Below are 24,246 nucleotides of genomic sequence, written 5' to 3' on the forward strand. Positions count from 1 at the left end.
ACGTAGATGATTTTTATTTTTTATTTTTCAAAATTTATAGAACTGAGAACTTTTAATAAATTACAACTCCACATAATTTTAAATCATATTAGCTACTTATAAGTTGCAAACAAAAATATTTGATATAATGCATCAGCATAGAAAAAAGTAAAAACAAAAAACAAGTAAAAAACCTCATCATACAATGCATTCCCTTAGGAAAGCTCAAAAAACATCCCAACACAACCTCAGATCATAAGCCTTTCAAGGTATAAAAATTTCTCAAAAACTATCTAGCAATGCAGAGAAAGAAGAAAGGTTATTCTACAAACTTACATGCCTTTCTTCCATGATTTACAAAGTCTCTGGCCATTAGTTGAGTAAAAGAAAAACCTTAGAAAAACCAGAATCAGTAGTTCTCCTGTGTCCTTGGTCTCATGCAGCCACAGAAAAAGTCTCTTTTCCTCCCCTTCCTGCCCTTTCTTCCATAGAGGTAGTCCCTCAATAACACTCTAGGAGTCCTATCACCCCCTTCTCTGGAGGGATAGTTCTCCCACTCTTCTTGGAGCTTGAGAAATATATAATCGAGCTTCTGCAACTCCAACTCCAACATCCCAATCCTATCGGAAGCGTTTCGAGCATGTTCCAATATTTGGCTTCTCTCGGGTCGCCCCGTTTCTTCGCCATTATAGGAATCTGAATAAGACTTGACCATCATTGTCAGCTTATCATTTCTATCAACAAGATCAGAAATTGCTACTTCGGCGTCTTTCAATTTCGCCCAGATGGCATCAAACTGCACCCGATTCTGCTGCGCATTTGTGCTAGACTTCTCCATCTTCAGCTTCAGTTCTTGAGCGCTGGACTCAAGAGAAGAGAGCTTTTCAGCATCAAAAGCAAGCCTTTTGATGACCCTCCTGTTCCACTCTTCTTGGGATTCTTTAATCTCTTTGGATATTTCCATTTTATAAACACCAAAATCTTTCCCAGTTACAAGCACTGGTGAAGGCCTCTCACTCTTCACTTCCTCTACTGCCTCAATGCCATGATCAGTAGACGCCCTGTTGCTTTGGTCGGTATCGGTGCCGGCTTCCCATGAATTGGGCATTTGATCGTTCGATTCTGCGCCCTGGATCCTACTAGCACCAAATGAACTCGATACTTGATCAAGTTCGATATCTTTCACCGTATTCGATGTTTCTTTCCCTTGATTTACTTCCCTGGTAGAGCTCTCCTTTAGCTTTAACTCTTCAATTTCTCTTCTTGCAGACTCTAACGTGGCAGCAGATTGGAGTCTTTCGTGATCAAGGTGACCTTTGGTACCTACTACCAAGTTTTTAAGTGCCCCAACTTTGGCAATCATGTTCTGCATCTCTAAAACTCCTGACATGGTGGAATGATCATGATCACCAGTGCTTGTTTCATGGTTCTCCTTATGATCAGATGAAGAATTCTCCTGAAGAAAAGAAAGGATTCAAGTGGAGAAAAGTGAAAAGGATAAGAAGCATACTTTTTTTTCTTTTTGTTTGGGAGTTATAAAAAAGAGAAGAAAAGTATTCATTCCATTTTTTTGACTGGAAGTAAAGATAAAAGAAAGGAAAAGTGCTTCTATAATTAATTTGACACATATCTCCTTTTAGAATCAAGAGCTTCAAAATATTACACATGATTAATTATTAATTCCGATAAATTAACATTCTAATTACTATTTTTTACTAATTATTTCAAATAATTAACATGTTATTTAAGATTTAGTTATCTTACCAAGTAATTAAAATACCCACAATAATTTCCAAAAAACTAAACTTTTTCCACAACAAATTTACAACCACAAGAAATGCAGCCGTCCCAAATGGATCCTAAATCTTACTCTAATTTAGATAACCTATTAGTACATAGAAACTTTTTCTATGCCGCTCATTTTCTCCACTAAATATTAATTAACCAATTTTAAGGCTTCGTTTGGGCGGCTTTTTTATTGCTTCTTAAATCAGTTTCCTAATACAAAAAATAAAATTTTTGTACTACGAGACTTTAAGAAACAAAAATTTCATAAAGTTTACCTGATCTCGATCGAATTCTTCTAGTTGACATACATGCTTCTCCACATCTGAAATGCCATTCCCTAAAGAAAAAAAGAGAGGACTAAGCACTTTCAGGTTGGTTCTGAGCTTTCCATTCTCATCTTCAAAATCTTCAAGCTTCTTTTTCAACTCAACTGCTTGTGTATTTTTTAAGATAATCTCCTCTTTCAGAGCCTCTCTCAGCACCATAGCAGACATGTCAAGACTCTCGCATCGCGAAGCCAACTCGAACATGTTCTCATCAAGCACTGTTGCATTAACTACAGAAGCTTGAACCTCGCTGAATAAGTTCATGATTTCTAATTCACACCGATCAACCTCTTCTTTTTCTTCTATCAGCTCATTAGAAAGACTTTGTTCCCTCAATCTAAGTGCTTCAACTTCAAATTTAAACCTATTTAATTCCTCATGAAGAGATCTATTTTCTCCTTCAAAATTAGTAATCTGCTTATCTTTACAGGCAGTACCCTCTAATAAATTTTCAATTCTATTCTCTAAATCGGATCTCATGATTTTGGCCTCATCTACTTCCTTATTGGAGACCTCAATATTTCTGCATAATTCAGTAACCTCCCCTTGTTTAGACTGAAGAATATCATTCAAGTTTGACAGCTCCATGCTTTTCTGCTTCAACAAATTCTCCCCATCTTCAACTTGAAGGATCAGATCTTCATAGAAACTATAGACACAGTCCAAATCAAATTCCGAAATTGTATTTCGACATTTCAAATCTTCCAACAAGATGAGAGATTCCTTGAGCTGCTTGTTTTCATGTTCAATAGCTTTCACTCTCGATTTACTTCCTCTGATCTCTTCATCAAGGCCATTCTTGACATTAAGAAGAGAGCACATGTCACCACTAAGCAACTTCAACTGTTGCATGTTTTCTGCATTTAGGTTCCTAAAGAACAAGTAGAGATTCTCCAGTGTCATAGCATCTACACACATTAAACAGTTTTCCTCTTCCAAAGCATTCCTTTCTTCTATCAAGTTGTAACATTTCTCCCATGAATCAATTAATTTTCTAGCGAAGGATTCTAATTCAGCTTTTAAAATTATGTTTGTAAACTCTGTGGCGCTCATGTCATGAAAAAGTTGTTCGTATTCCCCAAAGAGCTGACGGTGCTCCTCTTCCAAAAAATGTGATTGCTTGTTTATTTTTTCAAGCTCCTGACTTAAAAGAACTTTTTCCAGTCCAGTTTGCTTTAGAATGCTGAGGTAAACCGATATCTCCATACAAAAAAGTTGATTTTCATCACGGATATCGGAAATGGAAGCCAGTAGAGTCTTAATCTCTCCCAGAATAGCTGGAAGAATGACAACTTCACTTCCCTCAATGTTCATCAGCTCCTTGTTGATATTAAGCGGTTTGAGCAGAAGTTGGATACCATCCCTGACCTTAGATATATGCTCCCTTAATAGAGTGATGTTTTCCTTCTGAACTAATTCTCTGTCTTCGAGCTGTTTGATTAGCTTAGCAGCACATTTAGAGGCCTCTAGATGCTTCTGACACTCCTGCAAGAGAGTGAAATTCTCCTCTTTCATTTCAGACAAGCATCTCTGCAAGATGACAATCTCAAGCATAGAGTTCATGGATTTTTGCTCTTCTTCCTCAATTTTAATATCTCTGACTTTCCTTTCATCTTGCAGAAGATGGATATGGCTTTCTAAAGCAGCCAGTTGAATCTCAATCGACTGGATAAGGGACTTGTGCTTCTGCTTTTCAATTATTGAGGAATTTGACATGTCACAAAGACATCTCTGTAAAATAAAAATCTCAGTCATATGAGACAAGCATCTTTGTTGCTCTGCCTCTAACTCCTCCTCCTTGAGCTGCTTATCTTCTTGCAGGAGATGAAGATGGTTTTCCAAGGTGTTCAAGTTCATATTCTTTGAGTGGATAAGCGATTCATGCTCTTTCTGCATAACACTCAATGAGCCTTCAAGATTCAAAATTTTGTTAACAGATAGATCTTTTTCCTTCACTAGATCTAAGTGTTTGCCTTCCAATGCAGCATGTGTAGTCTCCAGATTTATAAGACTCTGCTGAATGCTCTCTAACTGAAATTTCAAACCATTAGAAATGAGTAATCATTTAGTGAATAGGATAACTATCATATTATTAACATAAGATTACTTAAACAGAACAGATAATGCGCTGATGCAAGCTTACTTTACATGTGCCAGAATAAACCAGTTACATTAATAATGTATCATAAAGAACAAGGTGTCTTATTGTCTTCGGCCGAAGGGATTTTTTTTTTTTTTTCATATTCTATTTTAAGAGAAAAACCCAGTTTCTGGAAGCAAGAAAGTAGTCAAAGGATGAAGTGCTATGAAACAATGAGAAATACAATGCTTGAAAGGAGTACAAGTGTCACAATTAAAGGCAAAAGAATGGTGAGATGCAAGATCCATTACTAAGTCATAGATATCACACTTAAAAATCATAAAGCTTCAAGAAGGAAGGGCAAGCAAAAAGGCCAAACCTGAGAGATCAGATTATTCTTTTGGGCAATGAGATCTGAATTTGCATGAGAGAGAGATTGAAATGACTCTTCCAAGTCCCTTAATTTTAAGCGCAAACCTTCGAGTTCAGTATTTGCATCATCAAGAGAGTTCTCCAATAACGTATTTTTTTCGGAAAGTTTCTCCACATTCCCTGCAAGAGTCTCTATCTGAAAGGCTAGAGCAGTCTTTTCACTAACATGAGTGGAAACTGCAGCATTTAGTGACTCGCACGAACCTTCTAGAACTACAATTTTCTCTCTAAACTCCTCAAGCTCCACATTTGCATCAGATAAAGAGTTCTCCAAGGCTGAATTCCTCTCAGAAACCGAATCCATATCCTTCAATTTATTGAGAAATTGCAGCTTCTCGTATTCAAGCTTACTGCAACATTCTTTCAGTTCAGTATGACCATATTGCAGATCCTTCACTTGTGTCTCTAGGGATTCAATATGTAAGCTGGCTGCTTCCATTTCTTTTGTTAGACTTTGATGATTCAATTCAATCACATTTTTGTCTTCCTTCAGAGACTCAAACTCTTGCTGAAGAATTTTCTTGTTCTCTGCCTGGATTTCAATTTCATCTTCTAGTTTACCATTTATTTCCTTCAAGGAAACTATCTCATCTTCCAAGTGCTTCATCTTCAAAGCACATGCCAAGTTGTGTTCATTTAGAGTAGAATTCATATCTTTAAGTTGGGAAACCTCTTCCTCTAAACCCACTTTATTATGTCCAACTTCCCTCAGTTTCTCAAGAAGACTTTGAATTTCCAATGTCATTCGCATAACCTTTTCATTAGACTGGTTATACAGCTGTTCCTTCAATTGGAGAGACATTTCAGCCTCCTCACGCTTCTGTTCACTCTGATTTATAGAAAGTCTGAGTTCTTCCAACTCTATTTTTGCTGCTTCAAGTTCTAATTGTAGACTCTGATTTGCTTTCTCCAATGCAAGACATCGTTGTTCTGCACCATTCAACTTCAAGACTGCCATCTCCATTTCCTCATTGAGCTTCTTAATTTCATTTTTCAATTTAGAGATTTCAATCTCCAAACTAGATATATTTTCATGAGATAACTGCTGCTGCAGAAGAGCAGCATCCTTCTCAGATTCTAATTTTGACATCTCATTTCTCAAATTCTGAACTTCACCCCTGGATAAATCCAAATTCTTGGATTCTAACTCTATTTGAGCCTTAAGCTTCTGGTTCTCATTTGAAAACTGAGAAACTTGTTCTTGCAGATGTTTTACTCCATATGTGACGTTCTCTTTCTGCATGAGTTCTGGCTGTAAATGGCTTTTAGAATCAATAAAAACTTTTGCATTTGGGCCATCTTCTTCATCCTCCTCAAAATTAAGACTTCTCCTAACCTTCCCTTCGGGTAATCTCACACGAGCTGTTATTTCATCCTCATGAACATTAAGATCTTTCATATCATCACCTTCAGGTAATTTCACACGTGCTACCCCCTCTCGATTGATAATATGCTTTAACCCTTTCTTGGTTGCGAAGGTTTCATTTTCTTCAGGTGGCGCACTCCTATCAAAAGCATTAAAAGGTGTTGGATTACCAAATGCAACCTTCTGCAAATCATCAGTACCAAACATCGCTCGCCTAGGTGAAGGCGATTCTGGAGTGTTATTGGAGAGAGATTCATCAGGCAGTGCAAGTGGAATGTGATTGGGAAAAGCTTCAGACATTGTTCGATGAGCATGGCGGAGAGCCCCAGTTGCATGGTCATATCTTTCAGCCAAAGCTCGGTATGCTCGGTAGAACTCCTCCACCAGTTTCATAAGCTCAGGTCGTTTCTTGTAGTACATCTCAGCCCTCCTCGCAAAGGAGTCAGCATCTTCCTCTATTAGCTTGATCATTGCTTTAACTTTCATGTCCATATCTGTTCAGGAAAATCAACCCATTAGAATTGTGAACAGGATAAATTGATAACCAACAAAAAGATTAATAAGCACATTGATTTCAAAGGAATTATAAGTGTTCTTTAACTATTACTCAAAGCATTTAAAAAAAGTCCCACAGTTTAGAACATGGATTAATATTTGAACCTACATAAATGGTTTGGTTGCCTTCATTACCTAGAAGTCAAAAGTTTGATCACAAAAAATAGATTCTTTGTGATAAAAGATTGGGGCTAAATACATACAACCTTGCCATTTACAGAAGCTTTATAAATTGTATTGCCAATGAAAAATATGAAATGAATTAAGCAACATAAGTCTGAATCATAGAAACAAATGCTCTATATGGTGAAAGCTAAGATCCCTGCATTCAAAGGAGATGTCTTGTTTTAATATGTAGGATACATGTTAATCATATGATGCACCTACATGTGCATATGTTGTAAAACAAAAGTATAAATATGATTGAATCCATGTGTATTCAAATGTAGCAAGTGTACCTCATGGATATATATAACAATAACATAAAGCCTTTATCTAGCTATGTGGGGTAAGCTACATGAATCTTTTTTCTTCATTGTGTTAAGAGTCAAATTTTCATTTAAATCTAATAAAATAGTCATTTCTAATATTTTCTAACCAAGTCATTTTAGGTCTACCTCTACCTTTCTTAATATAGGTCAAATCTAATATATATACTCTCCTAACCGGCTCATCGGAAAACCAACTTTTATATGACGAAACCATCAAAAGAAACTCCCTCTAAACTTATTTGCCACTGGAGCTACTTCAACCTTTTCACGATACTCATTTCGCATTCTGTCTCTACGAGTGAGCCACAAATCCACATGAACATACTCATCTCTCAGAACTTAACTTAATTGCATGGTTGTCTTTTAATGGCCAACATTCTGCGCCATAAAAGCATTACAAGTCTCACCACCATCTTATAAAATTTTTCCTTAAATTTGAGGGCTACCCTTTTTATCACATAACAGACCCGATGCATTCCTCCACTTCAACCATCAAACTTAGAATTCTACTAATAATATCACCATCTATTTCACCATCACTTTGAACAATAGACCAAACATATCTAAAATGGGTACTCTTATTAATGACTTGACCATCCAAAGTCACAACCTCACCCCCCCCCCCCAACCCCCCCCCCCCCCCCCAAACCAAAAAAAAAACAATAGATCGATTACTACTAAAATTACAGTCCATGTATTTGATTCTAGATCTGTTCAAACCAACAATTTTAGACTCTAAGGTTGACCTCCATAGTTCAAATTTATCTTCAACTCCCTCTCTAGTCTTTTCAAGAAGAATAATATCATCAGAAAAAAGCATACACCACGGTACATTCTCTTGCAAATGTCTAGTAAGAACAACTCGTGGATATACGAAATTTAAAAATATACTTTGCAACACCCCCATGGATATGAGGCATTTAAAATCTTATTTATTGTATTTAAAGAAAACGGTATTCACATATTAGAAATTTTTTCATTCTTTTTCTTTCAGTTTCAGTCATTTTCTTGGATGAAGAGAAAAGCAAGCAAAAGAGAATTAAAGATGAACATGTTGATGATATTTCAGTATTTTCTTCCTATATATAATAATAGGTTATGGGTAAATTTCTCGTAAGGAAACCAATCCCATAGAGACAACCACAACTTACACAGATTAATCATCAACATTTTGACAGATGCAACCAATTATAAGTATTAAGTAGAGGTTAATTTGCTTTATAGATTTAGCATTACAGCCTATAACAGGATTGTCATCCAAAAGCTGAGAAAAGATACAAAAAATATATTATTTCTTTAATTTTGAGACAAGATAACGCTAATGTCACTCTTACTAATCAAGTTTTAAAATTAATTTTTTAATAGAAATCCACACTGACTCACTAGTCAAGGAACTTGATTCCTTTACTGCACATATCTTTATTGGAAGCTACATACATAACTGAACAGCAAATGGAATGCACCACATGGAAAATCTAATATAATATCCAACTTTTTTGTTTCTATTGGATATGCAAATCGGTTGTACAAAATTAAATTGTAGGAACATACAAACAAACATTGGATTCAATTTCAACACCCATCTTGAGGTGCTCAGGCTTTATAGCTTGAAGGCAAGCATATCAAAATTAAAAATCAAACAAATAGAAATGTTACAAAGAAATTTTTGAAATCTTTACAGCCCCAGCTTTGAGGAATATTAGCAATAATATGCCCCACTCAGTTATGTTCTCACTTAAAACAATATTTCTAAAAGTTCCTGAATGTTCCGTATAAATGTTAAGAATTAAATCATTCTCGTTAGGAAACTATTATTTGAGGATATTAGGTAGATAGAGAGGATCACTGAAAATGATAATGGCCCAAAGATTCTGCAGTTGTAAGTTTCAAGATAGATGGATAGACAGGTGTGCTTGCAAGCGTGCAGAAAATAATAAAAAAAACAGAAATCAACAGAGGCTAATGGTCAAAAAATAAGCAATCACAGAAATAAACAATGAACAATGAGATAATATTGAATCAATAAACAGAGAGATAATGCAAGAACAATTTTTAAAAGAAGAACCTCATTCGAAAATAAGAATTAGAAATTACAAGAAGTTTTCTCTCAGCGCTTGGCATTCAGCTTTTTTGGGAAATCTGTAAGAACCTCCCTAAAGTTTGTTTTCCCTATGAAAATGGATGATTCTTTTATGTTTGATGAGCAAGCGCAGCTAATTATGGTTTTTTCTAAAAACAAGGACAAACAGGACTCATCATCAACATTGTTAGTCTATCTCAGATAAAAACAATTAAAATTAATAATTTTAACAATACTTTAATCATTTTCCTAATTAACTCCATCCTCATCCCTCATCCATGCATCCCTTCCACCACCATGTCACCCTTTTAGTTGTCTAGAGTTATTAGTGTAGCAAGCTTGTATTGAAAACAAGGGAGAGATCTCTTTAGTAAAGCTAAACTCTCACAATTTTAGGCATCTTGCCATGTATTGGTAAAAGTTTTATTCGAACTCCAAAGTTAAACACGCTAATGCTAAAGCACTCTAAAATGGTGAACTAATTAGAAGTTCAATCAAGAGACAAGTAATCAAAATAATATCCAAATTGGTGAGACCCCAAATTGTTACCAATAGTATTAGACCAATACAAAAGTTGAAAAGTAAAAACTAAGTGTCTTATGGAATAAAGTGCAACATCATAGGAGCCATCGCTCAGACTATTCAAGACAAAATGTTACATGGAGAGGGCCAAATCAGGACCCTGTAAGAGCCACCTCTAAAATTATATTTGTGTTGTGTTTCAAATCAATGATAATGATGTCATTTACTCAAGTGGGGAAGATTATGAGACCTTTTGAAGTATGATAAGCTAAACTCTTAAACTTCAATGTGCATTTGCATATAATTATCAAAGTTTCATCAAGAACAATAAAGTTGTGCTCATGCTCATGATAAGCCAAAGTGGAAATATTGATGGTTAAGAGTTCAAAATGCTAAAACAAGCTCGCCACAAAGCATGAGATCCATGGCAACAAAAAATGATGCAAGATAGCAAATGAGATTTTATGCAAGGTATCTCATGGTCAAGATCTTGTGAATCCATGCTTCTTTTTTATAAGAATTCCCGATAAGCTACTGTGGCTATAAAGCAAATGGCTCACAGCTCCACTTCCTCTGCCACATTCGTTTACTACTGATGAGGACATCGACAGACGCTACCGACATGTTTATTGCCGGCGAAACCGCAGATCGACGGCCACGATTCAGCGCCTCTACTTTTTATTTTGATGTCATGATGTATTATTTAGTATTTGCGGTTTTTCCATTTTTACCCCTGTGGGGAGTTGCTTTGTTATTGTAGCCCAAAGGGCAATTTCGTACTTTCTTTTTTTTTTTTATGAGTTTGAGGCCTATATATAGTGGTCTCATGTGTTGGATGATGGTCAATGAATATTTGAATAAAAATTTTGCTATTTGTCTTCTTCTTCTTGCATGAGAGCTAGTGAAGGGAGAGAGCTCAGGAGGAGCAACCGCAAGGCCCACCAGTCGTTGGATAAGTCCGCGGCTCGTGGTTAAGTTCGTAGCCATCCTAATTGTGTTTCCATCATCTTCATACAAATCCAAATTCCCCCTCCGTTCAGCCAAAATCCGAGGCCCAACGTCATCCCTCGCCAAATCCAAGGGGCCAAGCCGCCGGCCTTCCTCTTAGCCGCCGACCACATCCCTCCACCACCTCCTCCCAAGCTCCACCGTCGGCCATCTCTCTCATCAACCACCTTTCTTTTCAAATTTCGAAAATTCAAATTTGAATGAGCTCCAAAATTTCCATAATTGCCAAAGTCCAAATAAGGAAAGAATTGAATTGAATCCAATTCCAATTTCATGACATGAGGAGTTACTAATTCTCATCCTAGGTGGCATCCTCCTAATTGGAAATTGCTTTATCCTCACTAATCTCCCTCCTCTCCTCTCTACATGCCGCCGGCCTCATCAAGGGGGAAATTCATTTAATGCTAGTTTAATGCCATCAATGCCTTGATCCAAAATTCAAATTTCAAAATAACTCCCTTTAATTTCATTCATAATCTGAAATCAATTTCAGATTATGAAATCAATTTCAGATTATGAAATAAAACTCCCTCCCCCTTCTAGAACCCGCCGGCCCCCTCTCATGGGTTCTCCCCATTAACTCCCCAATTAAGGCTTTAATTACAATTGATTTGAAATTCAAATTTAAAATCAATTCCCTCCTAAATTACTCAAAACTGAAATTAAATTTTAGATTTGATTAATCTCTCCCATAATTTCCTAAACCTATTTTCTCCAAACCCTAGCTCTTCCACTTGCACCCGCCGGCTTCACCCTCTCCCCTTGAGAATCTCGCCAACCCCTCCCCTTTTCTCTCCATTTCTCGTGCATTGAGAAGCCTAGAGACGAAGAGGACGACACCTCTCCTATTCTCTTCAATGTTGAATGGTGGATCCCGAGCTTGAATGGGGTCTTGTATTCAACGCTGACGGAAGCATCAACATCCTAAAATCTCCGTGCTTTGACGTGGGATTTGAAGACGAAACAACTGTTGAAGAATATTTGGAGCGAGTCATCCCGATTCTTGCAAGCATCATCGACCAACGATTTTCAAGCTACGATTGGAGCCTCGTCGGCCACCCACTACGTCCATCTCCACTGGCTACCTCTCCACCAACAAAGTTCTTCGGCGCCATCTTTGTAGTGGTAATATCTTTCATTATTTGGCTCACCTTTCTCCGCTAAAGCCTACAAGTAGTTGAGTGATAAGGCCTTGAGGTGAACCTCTCATTGTTAAGTGTGGGGTTATGTTATTTGTACTTTGCATTTAATATTACCTTGGTTTTTAAAAGGATAATCTTGGTTATTCTCTATTGCTAATTTTTGGCCTAAGCAAGTTAACGTTTTCAAATTCCTAACTCTCTCTTGCATAATTGAAATAAATTTATAAAGGCAAACTTAAAACAATTTTCTTTCTCATTTCTAAACATAACTCCTAGTAGTTTCACATCAACTACTTTTTAGAATTATTCTCTAATAGCCATTTGATCCCTGATCAGTAATCTGCACCATCCATTATAATTGTAACATTTATCTTCTTCTAGCTATATATCAGGTTACTATAGTATATAGAGCGATGTAAGAGAGAACAGCTTAAGCTCATAAATTGATTCCTGTTTTTCATTCTCAGTTTTCCTTTCTTGTACTCGTTGCTTGCTTTCTGCAGGTTTTTGATCTTCAACATGGTATCAGAGCCAGGTTTCGATCCTGTGACCTGTGAGCTCCAAAAAGTTGATTTTTTTCCGTTTATGCGTCATCTTCGACCTTGGTTGCCTCCTCTTCAACCACCCCTCTGTTCAAACTCTTATCACTAACAGTGATATACCTATCCCGTCTCAACTAAAGTTCTTCATGTCCAATGTTAAAAACATTGTTATTGTACAACTAACCGTCGATAACCATTATATTTGGAAATCCCAACTTCTAAAGTTGTTCAATGCAAATGGGTTTGACGGCTACCTCATTGGCGCCACCCCGAAACCTCCAAAACATACACTATCTGATGACGGATCTATCACCCTAATTCCCCTCTATCAAACCTAGATCTTAATTGATCAAAATCTTTCTGCGATCTATTCCACCATTTCGCCCTCTCTTCTACCGTATGTCATAAATCTGGATTCCACCTATAACATTTGGCTCACACTTGAGTGTCGGCTACAGTCAACAAATCGATCGTGCATTTTACAGCTGAAGAGTGAGCATCATCAACTTCAACTCAAAGACAAGACAATGGTTCAGTATCTCTCAAACATCAAGCAAAAAGTGGATGGCATTTATGTCGCCAGCTCCTCTATTTATGCTAAAGACATTAATCTATATACCTTAGCTAGCTTACCATCCACCTATCAATCCTTTAAAACTGTCATTCGTACTAAACTACATCCGATCAATTTGAATGATACTTATGCTCTCCTCTAGTGAAGAGCTCAACCTTGCCAGAGAACTTTTGCCTTTGGTCATGGTCGTCCTCCTTCTCTGTCCCCTACATCTCAAGGTGGTCATTCCCCTCATCCCTCTAATTATTGTCGTCGTCATTCTCGTCAATATGTTGAATGTCAAATATGTGGAAAGGGTGGTCACTCGGCTCTCTCCTGCTGGCATCATCACAACACTTTTCAGAGCTCGCCACAGACTTGCATTGCTTCGGACGCTTCCGCTACGGTTGACTGGTTCCTACACTCTAGTCCAACATCTCATCTCACATCCTATGGTGCTCAATTTTCCAACCCTCAACCATACGCCAGCACAACTCAGATTCAAGTACGTAATGACCAGATGTTGCCAAGTCATTAAACAGATCAAGGCATTCTTCCTACCCCCACCCGTAAGCTCCACCTCTCAAACATACTCCATTTCCCTAACCTTACTCACAACCTTATTTCCATTTATAGACTAACCTCTGATAACCCCTACTATGTTCTATTTGATTCTAACAGCTTTCTTCTCAAGGATTCCCTGAGCAACAAGATGCTTCTCCACGGGCCCAGTCTTCGCGGTCTATACCCTATTAACACCCCAACCACCTCTTCGTTGACATCATCTACATCTTCAACGTCTCCTACAACTCTCGTAACTATTGCGTCATCCTCCACCTCAACTTCTTTGTTGGATCTTTGGCATCATCGTCCTAGCCATCCTGCAACATCAACTCATCGACTCTTCCGAAATTTGCTTCCTCAACATTTTGTATTATCGTTTTTGTCTCACTACTCTGCTTGTACTCAAGCTAAAAGCAGTCGTTTACCTTTTTTACCATCATCTCCTACTACTACAATGTCTTCCAACTTGTTCACACTGATGTATGGAGACCTTCCCCTATTTTATCAATGAAATCTTACAAGTAGTATCTATTATTTATGGATGATTTTAGCATTTACTGCCGAGTGTATCATTTATATTCCAAATCTAATACGTTTTATACATTTCTACAATTTCAACACTACGTTGAAAACCAATTTCACAACACCATAAAAATGGTTTGTTCTGATGGTGGTTCAGAATATGTTAATACCAATTTTAAATCTCATTTCATAAATGTGGCATTCTTCACCAAATCACTTGCCCTTACACACCTCAACAAAAAGGTGTGGCTGAGCGTAAGCATCACCATCTCCTTGAAACTATTTTGGCTATGTTCTTTGCTGCAAATCTTCCTGCCAAATTATGGATTGACACTCTCCTGACTACTGCTTATCTCATTAATCGAATGTTTATCTCCACCCATTAACACACAACACCATATTAGTGTCTATTGAATTTCCCACCAACTTATACTCATCTAAATACCTTCGGTTGTTTATGTTACCCCTGGTTTCCCACTACATTATCTCACAAACTTTCCCCTTGCTTCGTCCCATGTGTCTTTCTTGGTTATGTCACTCAAGCAAAAGGCTATAAGTGTCTCAACTTAGCCACTGGTAGCCTCCATATATCGCGTCATGTTAGATTTTATGAAACTATTTTCCCTTAACAACCTTCCCCAACTATTACTGCCCCTCCTACACCTGAAAACATCCCTCCCTCAATTCTCATTCCAGCTTCATCAATTCCACATCTACCCACCACAGATTCATCTATCTCTACCACTACATCATCTTCTAACAATCATGCCATTTCCCCATCTACATCTTCCCTTCCTGCAGCCGAACCCCCTGCCCCGTCTTGTCCTGTTTCGGCTGTTGCCATTCCTTCACATGATTTGCTGCTTGCTCGACTTCCGCTGGTTACACAATCCAAAACTAGTGCTCTCAAGCCCAAGGTCATTCTTAACCTTCAGCACCTCCCAATTCCAACAAATCCTACCTATTTCTCTCAGGCCAGTAAATATCCTGTTTGGTGTGAAGCTATGAGTGCAGAAATTGAGGCTTTACAAAATCTAGGCACCTGGACTCTTATCCTGACCTCTCCAGATCAAAGCGTGCTAGGTTGCAAATGGCTCTTCAAGACCAAATACAATTCAAATGGCACAATTGCTCGGTATAAGGCTAGGCTTGTTGCTCAAGGGTTCAAACAGGAACTTGATCTAGACTACAATGATGCCTGGTTGCCAAGTTCTCCACAATTCGTGTCTTTTTTACCATTGCCACCACCCATAATTGGACAATTCTCCAATTAGATGTGTCCAATGCCTTCCTTCATGGCATTTTAAATGAGATGGTGTATATGGCTCAACTCGAAGGCATCATTGATCCTCAATATCCCAACTAGACCTGTCAATATTAGACCTGACCCGAAAACCTGACCCGAAAATTTCAGGTTTGGGTTGACCCGAACCCGAAACGAGTCAGGTTTGGTCCTGAAAACCGACCCGTTTGAAAAATCGGGTTGGGTTCGGGTTGACCCGGGAACCCGGGAATAACCCGAAATGACCCGGAATCCCGAGCCCGAGGCCATGTCGCGCGGTCGCGGTGCGTTCCGCGCCGCTCTTGCATCCGACGTCAGTCGCCGCCTCGCCGGCGTCCGCAGCAGTTCCGCGCCACATCTAGTGTCCGGCGTCCACAATAATTCCACGCTGCTCCTGCGTCCGGCGTCTGCGTCCGCGGTAGGCGGGCAGGCGGGGTGAAGACATTGTCGCATCCGCGGTAGTTCTGCGCCGCTCCAGCGTTCAGCGTCAATCACCGTCTCGCCACATCGCCAGCGTCCGCGGCAGTTCCGCACCGAGTCCAGCGTCCGGCGTCCACGACAGTTCCGCGTCGCGTTTAGTTCTGAGGTCATGTCGCGGGTCGGGTCGGGTTGACCCGAACCCGAAGCGGGTCGGGTTTGGGTCCAGAAAATCAACCCGTTTGTAAAAATGGGTCGGGTCGACCTGAACCCTAATAGTACTGGGTCAGTTTCGGATTCGACCCAAACCCGACCCGTAACCCGAAATTGACACCTCTAATCCCAACTATGTGTGCCTTCTCAAGAAAGTCCTATATGGTCTCAAACAAGCTCCTCGGCAGTAGTTTACAACATTTTCCACATATCTTGTTTCATATGGCTTTACTATAAGCGCGGTTGACTCCTCCTTTCTAGTTTACAATCATGGCACTTCCAAAATAAACATCCTTGTATATGTCGATGATATCTTGTAAAGTGGAATGACACCCGAGCAATTCAACTACTTTTGACAACCTTGGAAGATCGTTTTCGCATGCGGAATTTGGTCCCTTCACTGATTACCTTGGGCTCCATGTCACTTATGCCTCTACTAGCATTCACCTAAATCAATCCCGCTACGCTGCAAATCTTCTAATTGAAGTCTTCATGCAAGATTGTAAACCACTTGCAACCCCGCTGCCCACTAAACTTCCTACCATTCTTCTTGATTCAACTTTATATATGCAACCCACTCACCATATCACTACAATACCTCACCCAAACTCGTTTGGATATTCTCTTTGTTGTTAATTATCTCTATCAACATATGCATCGTCCCAACGTCCTACATTTTGAGCTACTAAAGAGGGTACTTCGTTACATAAATGGCACCATCTCGTTTGGGTTACCCATTTCTCGATTCATCTTAAGCCTTCAAGCCTTTGTTGATTCACGTTGGGTTGTTCTTTGTACTGATCGTCGCACTATCACTGGATATTGTGCCTTTCTTGGCTCCACACTTATCTCTTTGACTGTCAAAAAGCAAACTACAGTTGTCAGATCCTCAACTGGATATTGTGCCTTTCATCCTTATTGTTACAATTGCATATAGCATTTCTTACATATAAATATTACCTTTCATTTTCATAAGCTTTCAAACCTTTATAACGGATGAATTTGTTCATAAGACTATAAATTCATAAGATGCTTATACCTTCAATATTTTGTAATACACAATTAATCAATTACTTAGAATATTGCAAACATGAATAAAATCATAAAACAACACAATTTACCCACTTTGATCTTTCAATTCGTCGATCATTGTCTTCACCTCAATCTCAAAATTTTATTTTTATTGAATTCCTTCAAGAACTCAACTTGTACCACTTGATTTCTTTCTTTCCAAAATTTCTAACATTAAATAACAAAATTTTCATAAAAAAAATAATTTTATAATAAATTTAAGAACATTTTTAAAAGGACTTTTTACTTACTACAAGGGAATATTTCAAACCCCAATTTCTTCCTCTTTCCTTTTCAAAATCTCTTCTCCTTGCTTCCAAATTGCTTTCTCCCCCTTTTAGAAATTATCCTTTGCTTTAAATAGAGTAAAATGATACAAATTTATAGATAAAATTGAAAAGAAAACTCAACAAACCTTCTTCCTTCCTTTCCTCGGACGTTCCTCCCTTTCGTTGAAATTTCTTCCAAATCTATCACTTCTTAACAACAGGAAAGGAGAGGAGTCGCTAAATCTTATCCCCGAACGCATTGGATGGCTAAACATGGCGAATCGAAACTCCAAAAATCCTCCTTCAAGACGTTCGGTCGCCCACCCTCCCCGCCCTCTATTTTGAGAAAATCGACCACCTTTACGGGGTCGCGTCCCATAATTATAACTGGCCGGTTCGGTTGAACCAGCCTAATCCAGTTCTCACATATATTTTGATAACGTAGATATTGAGAACGGTGCATGTGAGAAGAGAAGTAAGAAGAAAGTGAGAGAGAAGAGCGATATGTCCTTATTTCTCCTATTTTCATAGTGGATTTCTTGGTGTGGTGTGGCTCCTGGTTTTTTTTTTTCTATTTTGGGTTTTTCCACATTAAATCCCGGTGTCCTTTACTTTTTCGCTGCTTTTACTTTCGTGCTTGTTTCGTCATTGCGGTGTTTACTCCTCATCTTCCCCAACAAAAAATTGTGTATTAGGATTGCCTAGCACGCCTTCTTAAAGTCCTATAGGAACCCAAAAAAAATCCCTCTATAAGAATGCCTCTTTAAATCTAAATTGTTATTTTATGGATCCATTCCAAACGTCTGATATCAAAGTAGATTTAACAATCATTCTAAGAAGCGGTACAAATAGATTTAGGGTGCGTTTGGGACACCGGCACTGCTGCTGTGCTTTATAAAAAGTTATCAAATCTTCGTTTGGGGCATTGCGGCAGAACCGTCAGAAAAAATTCGCGGCACATAGTTGCTTCCCGCGACCTTTCCCTATCTCCGGCGATCCGCTTCCGTCCGCTGCTTTCCGCACAAAAATGACATAAATCCCCCTTGCAACTATTCGTGACCTTCTTCCGAAGCCTTCCGCACTACTTCCAACTCTTCCGGATTTCTCCTTCTTACTGATGATCCTCCTCACCATCTCTACAATCCTCCGCTTCTTCTCTGCATCCGCCAACTTTCCAAATGGCATCGCCTCCCTCATCTTCCTTCTCTTCTCCGCGACTCTTCTTCTCTTCGCCCTCTCGCCTTCCACCAGTTTCTATTCCTAGCTCTCTTCTTCATCCCCCGCCTCCCCATCAACTACAGACACCAACTTATCGGACTCCCCAGTCGAAACGGAATGTCACCAGCTATGCCACCGCCTCCCTTCTCTCCCGCCGCACATGGAGCTGGATTAAACCCCTCCTTGCCAAGGGCTATGAATGGAAGTATGCCCCTGAGGGAACGAGAGCATCTTCTTCATCTTCAAAGAAAAAAGCTTCCAAATGGTTTGAAGGGACATAAGCAATGGCTTGCAAAAGTGCTGTAAAACTCATTGGATATTATGCTGTTGATGGTGAAAGAAGGCAGCAAAGGCTGTTGGTCCATGAATTTATGCCCAATAAGAGCTTAGATTATTATTTATTCCGTTTCCTGGAAGGTTAGCCTGCAAATAGCTTTGGGTGCGGTAGAAGGGTATAAATGAAGTAATAAAAAAAAGTTATTGTAAATTTTTATATTATTTTAAAGATTGTTGTGCATTGTAAAAATAATTATATTACTTTGATATTTAAAAGTCATAAAATAATTCATAAAGTTGATGTAATTTTAATTTAGAATTATTAATTTGTTATCATATAAATTAAAAAAAAAATTGACATTTAATCAATTTCCTTTCATCTCAATATATATAATGGTATAAATGTAATTTATTCCCATACAGTTGCAGCACGGCAACTCGACAACTATACTCCCCAAACAAAACATATTGCTTTATGTACAAGAATTTTAGAACTCAGTTTTCTGTACAACAACTTCGCAACCTGCTTTTCCGACAGCTGCAGCCGTTCCAAACGAACCCTTAGTAAACTACACTTAACAGAAAGTGCAACGCTTAACAAGAATAATTAATAAAGAATTAAAGACAATCCCATTAGATAAATAAGCCATATGACAACCATGAAATATTCAGACACAGAAAACCATCTCAGCATTAGGTAAGAAAATCATATGCGAGAAGAAGCAAATATAAATACCTGTCAGATTTTCCTGAAGCCATTTCGAATTCTTTGGACTGATATGACTGTCCCACCACCACGAATACGATCTCCTTGATTCAGCGCGAGGAAAAGTCGTCATGGTTCCAAGAGAAAAGAATCTAATAACGCTTCTCCTGGTATGGCAATGACCTGATCCTTTTACCAGCTAAAACCAGGTAACAGATCCAGGCCAAAGCAAGTCCCAAATGGATTCAAAAACCTCAAAGACCAGGAGGAAATGCTGTTCACCTTCACAAAAATTCAAAATTGCTTCTTTCTTATTCCTGTTGAAAGAATGCTAAATACATTGAGAACATGGAAATTCAACCTAGATAAAGTATAATAAATTAGAAATACAAACAAAGAATTATCCTTAATCCTCACTTGATGATGATGGATATCAGCTCAAAAACCTAGAAAATGGTCAAAACATAAAAGAGGGGATGTAAAAACTAAAATTACATACAAACCCAAATAAATTATATGGACATGGGAAGCAACTCACCTCAAAATTTGTCAAAAAAATAAGCTGTTATAGACTCTCTTATTCAATCTCTCCATAAATAAGAAAAAAATCTTCAATCCAACCTTTAAAAGACAGAAAGCAGCATCATGAAACTTTTGAATGTTTTAGATCATTTCCATCCACTTGAGTATTCAAAAATATTCAACCCAACAGAGAGAAGCAACAATTTAAAACTAGAAATTCAGACAGCTTACCAGAAGAAAACTACTTTTTGCTTTTGGATGGTTTACTACTTAACGGACACGACGAACTTCCGAAGATGCAAACCTCGTTAGTAGAAATTCTGATCACCAGCAAAAACAAAGACCTAAAATATGGAACAAAATTAAGAAGCAGGAATCAGAACCAATAAGCCGCAGAATCCTTTACAGAAAAACAAAAATGAAAAGAATTTTCACTTAATACGATACAAAGACTATAACCAATCAAAAGGCAAACAAGCCTGAAGAAGCGAAAAAATAGATATAGCCCCAAAACTCCAAATCAAATAGAAAGGCGAAGATTATCTGAAATTATAATTCGCAGAGAGGAAGAGAATAATAACAGACGGTAACCAAATCTGATTTTGGGTCAACTGTAACTTCATATACAGCAACTAAACTTACTTTCTGCAAATCCCAGATTTTACCAAACTAGCTTGCCATCATAAAACTCAGTACTTGATTTCCATTGGAACAACAACAAAATCTTAACTTTTCAAGATAAATTCAATCAGATACACAGGTAGAGATCCTTTCTCTTAAAAACCGACTATAAATAAGTAAATATCATCGATTAATAGATCTTAGAAGAATACAGAATCCAAAACCAAAATTTCACAAACCAAACTGTGATTTTCCAATAAAAATGCAAAGAAAAACTTCTTTTTTATCAAAGGAAAGAAAGATGCAAACCAGAGAGAAAAGGTATATAGCCCACTGGCACCTGACAAGCAGCAGCCAAACGGATGATCACCAGCAGCTTCTTTCACACACCATTAACCCATATCTGTAGCGTAGAAAACCTCTTCTCCCTCACCTTCCCTCCAAAGAAAAACCGAAAATGGAGACGGCGAACGCACGAAAAAAAGAGAGGAATAATGGGAAAATGACAAGTGCAATGTTGAAAAATACTTCGGAATAAAATAATATCGTTGCTGTTCTCTGCACAAGCGATACCCTGAGCTCATTCGGATTGGGGAGCGGGTTTTTTATGAGTGAAAAAAAAAAACGTTTTTTCCCCCTAAAAAAAAGGTTTTTTTTTTTACCGGCAACCTAGCATTTCGGGCGACTTCCGCTCTAGTTACGTGATACTAGTGAACTACTTTCCGGCTTTGACTTGTTCATTTTTTTTAATTAAGTAAAAAATTTATAAATATGTTTTTTGGGGAAATATTTATAAATATGTGACTTTACATTTATGTAATTCTGAGTAAAAATAAAATCCCTAATTATGAAAGAAATCAAATTTCCATCCTATTTACTTTCTAAATCTAGCAAAATGATCAATTTAATGAAATTTGATTCATTTAAGAAAGTATTTATAGCCCATTGTTATTGGTCTCTCTAAGGGTTTTCAATTTATATTTGATCAAATTGAAATGAATAAAGTTTTATTAGATAATTAATGTGTCTATATTCAAATTAGGGTTGAATATATAAATTTGATGTAAGTGGGATTCAGATTTAGGATCCTGATAATAAATCTAATTAATTTCTTTAATTTTCAATTTTTCATAGAATAATATCTTGTAACATACATAATATATGTATATTTGAATTACTTCAAAGTATATTGAAATCCTATTTTAATTAAACTATTTGAAGTTTATCCCTTACACTTAGTAGGTATAGTGGTCTGCGATGAAGCTAAATGAAGATCGAATGACCTGATGTCATTTTAGCACATGTAGAATGGGGATAATAGGTTCAATGGGGAAGGCATTATAACATGATTTGTTGGCTTAAATCAAGAATATCTAATAGAGATAGCCACTCAAAATTATTATCGGTAACAATTACCATCATGCCAACATCATTTTGGCATCGGATAGCTTTGGCCCAAGCTAGTTGCAATTTATGAAAATATTTATTCAAATGTTGTTCACACACCTTTTTTACAAAAAAAGATCCCTACAAAGGCATCTAGAAAAAATTAAAGAATGCAACATTCATAAAAGAGAAAAAGTTATTCATACAATAACATCAAGATTCAAATATTGGTGTTTTCTTTCAAAGCTTAGATTTTCTTTCATGGTTTTATTCCCCTAACTATTTTTTAATTATTTTGTTGTTCATGAAGGAGCCTTAATCTATCTTGATAGATCATTATGCAAGCCTTAACAAGATGTAAATACATTAATAACTAGGTAATGATAAAAGTAATCTTGGACTTGACATGATATATAATATGGCAAAACCTAAGTAATCACAGAAAATAAATAAACCTTAGGACTTCACATTAATCTATTGATAACTTGGCACATGTCGTTCAACTAAAACTTTTATAGACCTTATACTTTGAAACCTTCTAGTCCATAAAATGTTTAATAAAATTGTTCCTAAGTCACCCAAAAAAATTTTCACAACCAATTCAACACAAACTCAACGGTGATCATGCTTTCATGCATATTCAAAAAGAAAAAGCAAGGCCAACCTTTTTTAATAATCAATCATCTTTTTTTTATTCATTTGTATTTACTCTAACACTTAATTCTTGTGGACTTGTCATTGCTAGAAGTAATAAAATAGAAGTAAACAATAATAAATATGTTCATACTAACCCACCTATAAGAGCTCAAACTTATCCATTACAAGGCAAGCCACTTTTGACATAAAGCTTATTTTAACACTTATGATTCAAGTAAGCTAGTAACAATTCTATGATGACTCTATTGACTTTAACTCTTCAGAGTATATTTCTAACTGTTCTAGTAAATATGATATAGAGCAAGAGTCTATCTTCAAGCATGACATTAGGATTTCATTATTTTAAATTTTAAAACAAAGTGTCCTTCTTTAATGTTGGCACTCTTCCTTAACATATATTTACCCCTTCCAAGCAAGATGAAGCAAATGTCCACATTGGAAGAGTTGTTCTTCCTTCCTTACTTTATGGTCTCCATCCACCCACATAAGGAAAATATATGAAAATGATTATCAATCAATAATACTTTCACTCCTTTTTCTTGTATGCTTAGTCGACCCCTCTTAAATACAAGATTAAGGAGCATTTAAAGAGTGTAATTACCTTATATATTTAGCTCAGTCATACCCTCATTAAACTTGTGAAAGAAATCAAGATATCAAGAGAGATTCCCTTATAAGTCTTAGCTAATACATACATGCTTAACTTAGATTTACTTCTTGACTTTTTTTTAATGACTTTTATACAAGTATAATGTAGTTCTTATGAATCATTGAATGTAATATTTGAATGTTATTACTTGAATAAAATTGAAGTTTAAGACTTCATGTTGATGAAATAATTTAGTGAATTATTCTTATAGAAGGACTTATGTGAGAGCCCTATAGCTTATATTTTATTATTATTCTAGGCCTAACTCATCACCTCTTCTATCCCTCTTAGCTTCCTCCTTAAAACCCAATGTATAAATCCATAACTTTCCTCCTCTAGTCATCTAGCCATCCTCTAAGCAAATCCTAACCAGTTTGGCCTAAAGACTAAGTCAATTAATTTGAGAGCCTAGCCATAAAGGTCGCATCTAGTATACTAGCTTAGGAATGAGTCAATCCTAAGGGTAGATCGAATCAAGTGGTAATTTATAACATGGTTGACTTGGCTAAGTTTAATTTAAGCTTAGATGCCTCAATCATCTAAGTTAATTTAAGTCTAACTAATTCAATGGGTCCTATTCCACCCCAGGTAAGTCTAGGGTTAACTCTAAGATAATTTAGACTTAGCTCATCCAACAAGAGCTTGAGGGTCAAATAAGAATTGAATGGGTATCGATGCCTTTAAAGGGTCATAAGGTGTTAGATAAGGATATTGATTCCTTTTAAGGTAATATGCCAAATAAAAGTTTTATAGGATAAAACCTAAGAAAAGATGATCAATATTAGGTCTATGCCTTACCTACTTAAAAAAGAGGTTAATATATATATATATATATAAATGAAAAGTAGATAGAGTGAACTCGATATAGCTATCTATATAGTGACCGAGTTAGGATTACAGTCAATTGTTGGTTCATAACTTCAAATAAGTTCCAAACTCATGAAGGTGAGGACCCTAAATGAGTTTTTTTTATGAAAATCCTTAGTTGGTTCTCAGTATAATGGGCAAA

General features: G+C 37.1%; 1 protein-coding gene across 2 annotated transcripts; it reads right to left on the bottom strand.

Annotated features, from left to right (window-relative positions):
- Positions 1-116: 116 nt before the first annotated feature.
- On the bottom strand, positions 117-21,128 carry LOC110110849 (protein NETWORKED 1A). 2 transcript variants are annotated; one of them, XM_020842583.2, is made up of 8 exons: positions 20,886-21,128; positions 20,156-20,268; positions 19,941-20,023; positions 19,820-19,848; positions 19,433-19,719; positions 4,553-6,465; positions 2,043-4,124; positions 117-1,435 (listed from the first exon to the last, which is right to left on the bottom strand). In XM_020842583.2, exons 5-8 carry the CDS (start codon positions 19,533-19,535, stop codon positions 389-391), a joined length of 5,145 nt encoding a protein of 1,714 aa, XP_020698242.1. In that variant the 5' UTR covers positions 19,536-19,719; positions 19,820-19,848; positions 19,941-20,023; positions 20,156-20,268; positions 20,886-21,128; the 3' UTR covers positions 117-388. The 2 variants fall into 2 exon arrangements, with proteins under 2 accessions (XP_020698242.1, XP_020698182.1); XM_020842523.2 differs by having other exon boundaries at positions 20,855-21,128.
- Positions 21,129-24,246: the final 3,118 nt, after the last annotated feature.

This window comes from Dendrobium catenatum, unplaced genomic scaffold (genome assembly GCF_001605985.2).
Source record: "Dendrobium catenatum unplaced genomic scaffold, ASM160598v2 fragScaff_scaffold_1351, whole genome shotgun sequence".
NCBI lineage: Eukaryota > Viridiplantae > Streptophyta > Magnoliopsida > Asparagales > Orchidaceae > Dendrobium > Dendrobium catenatum.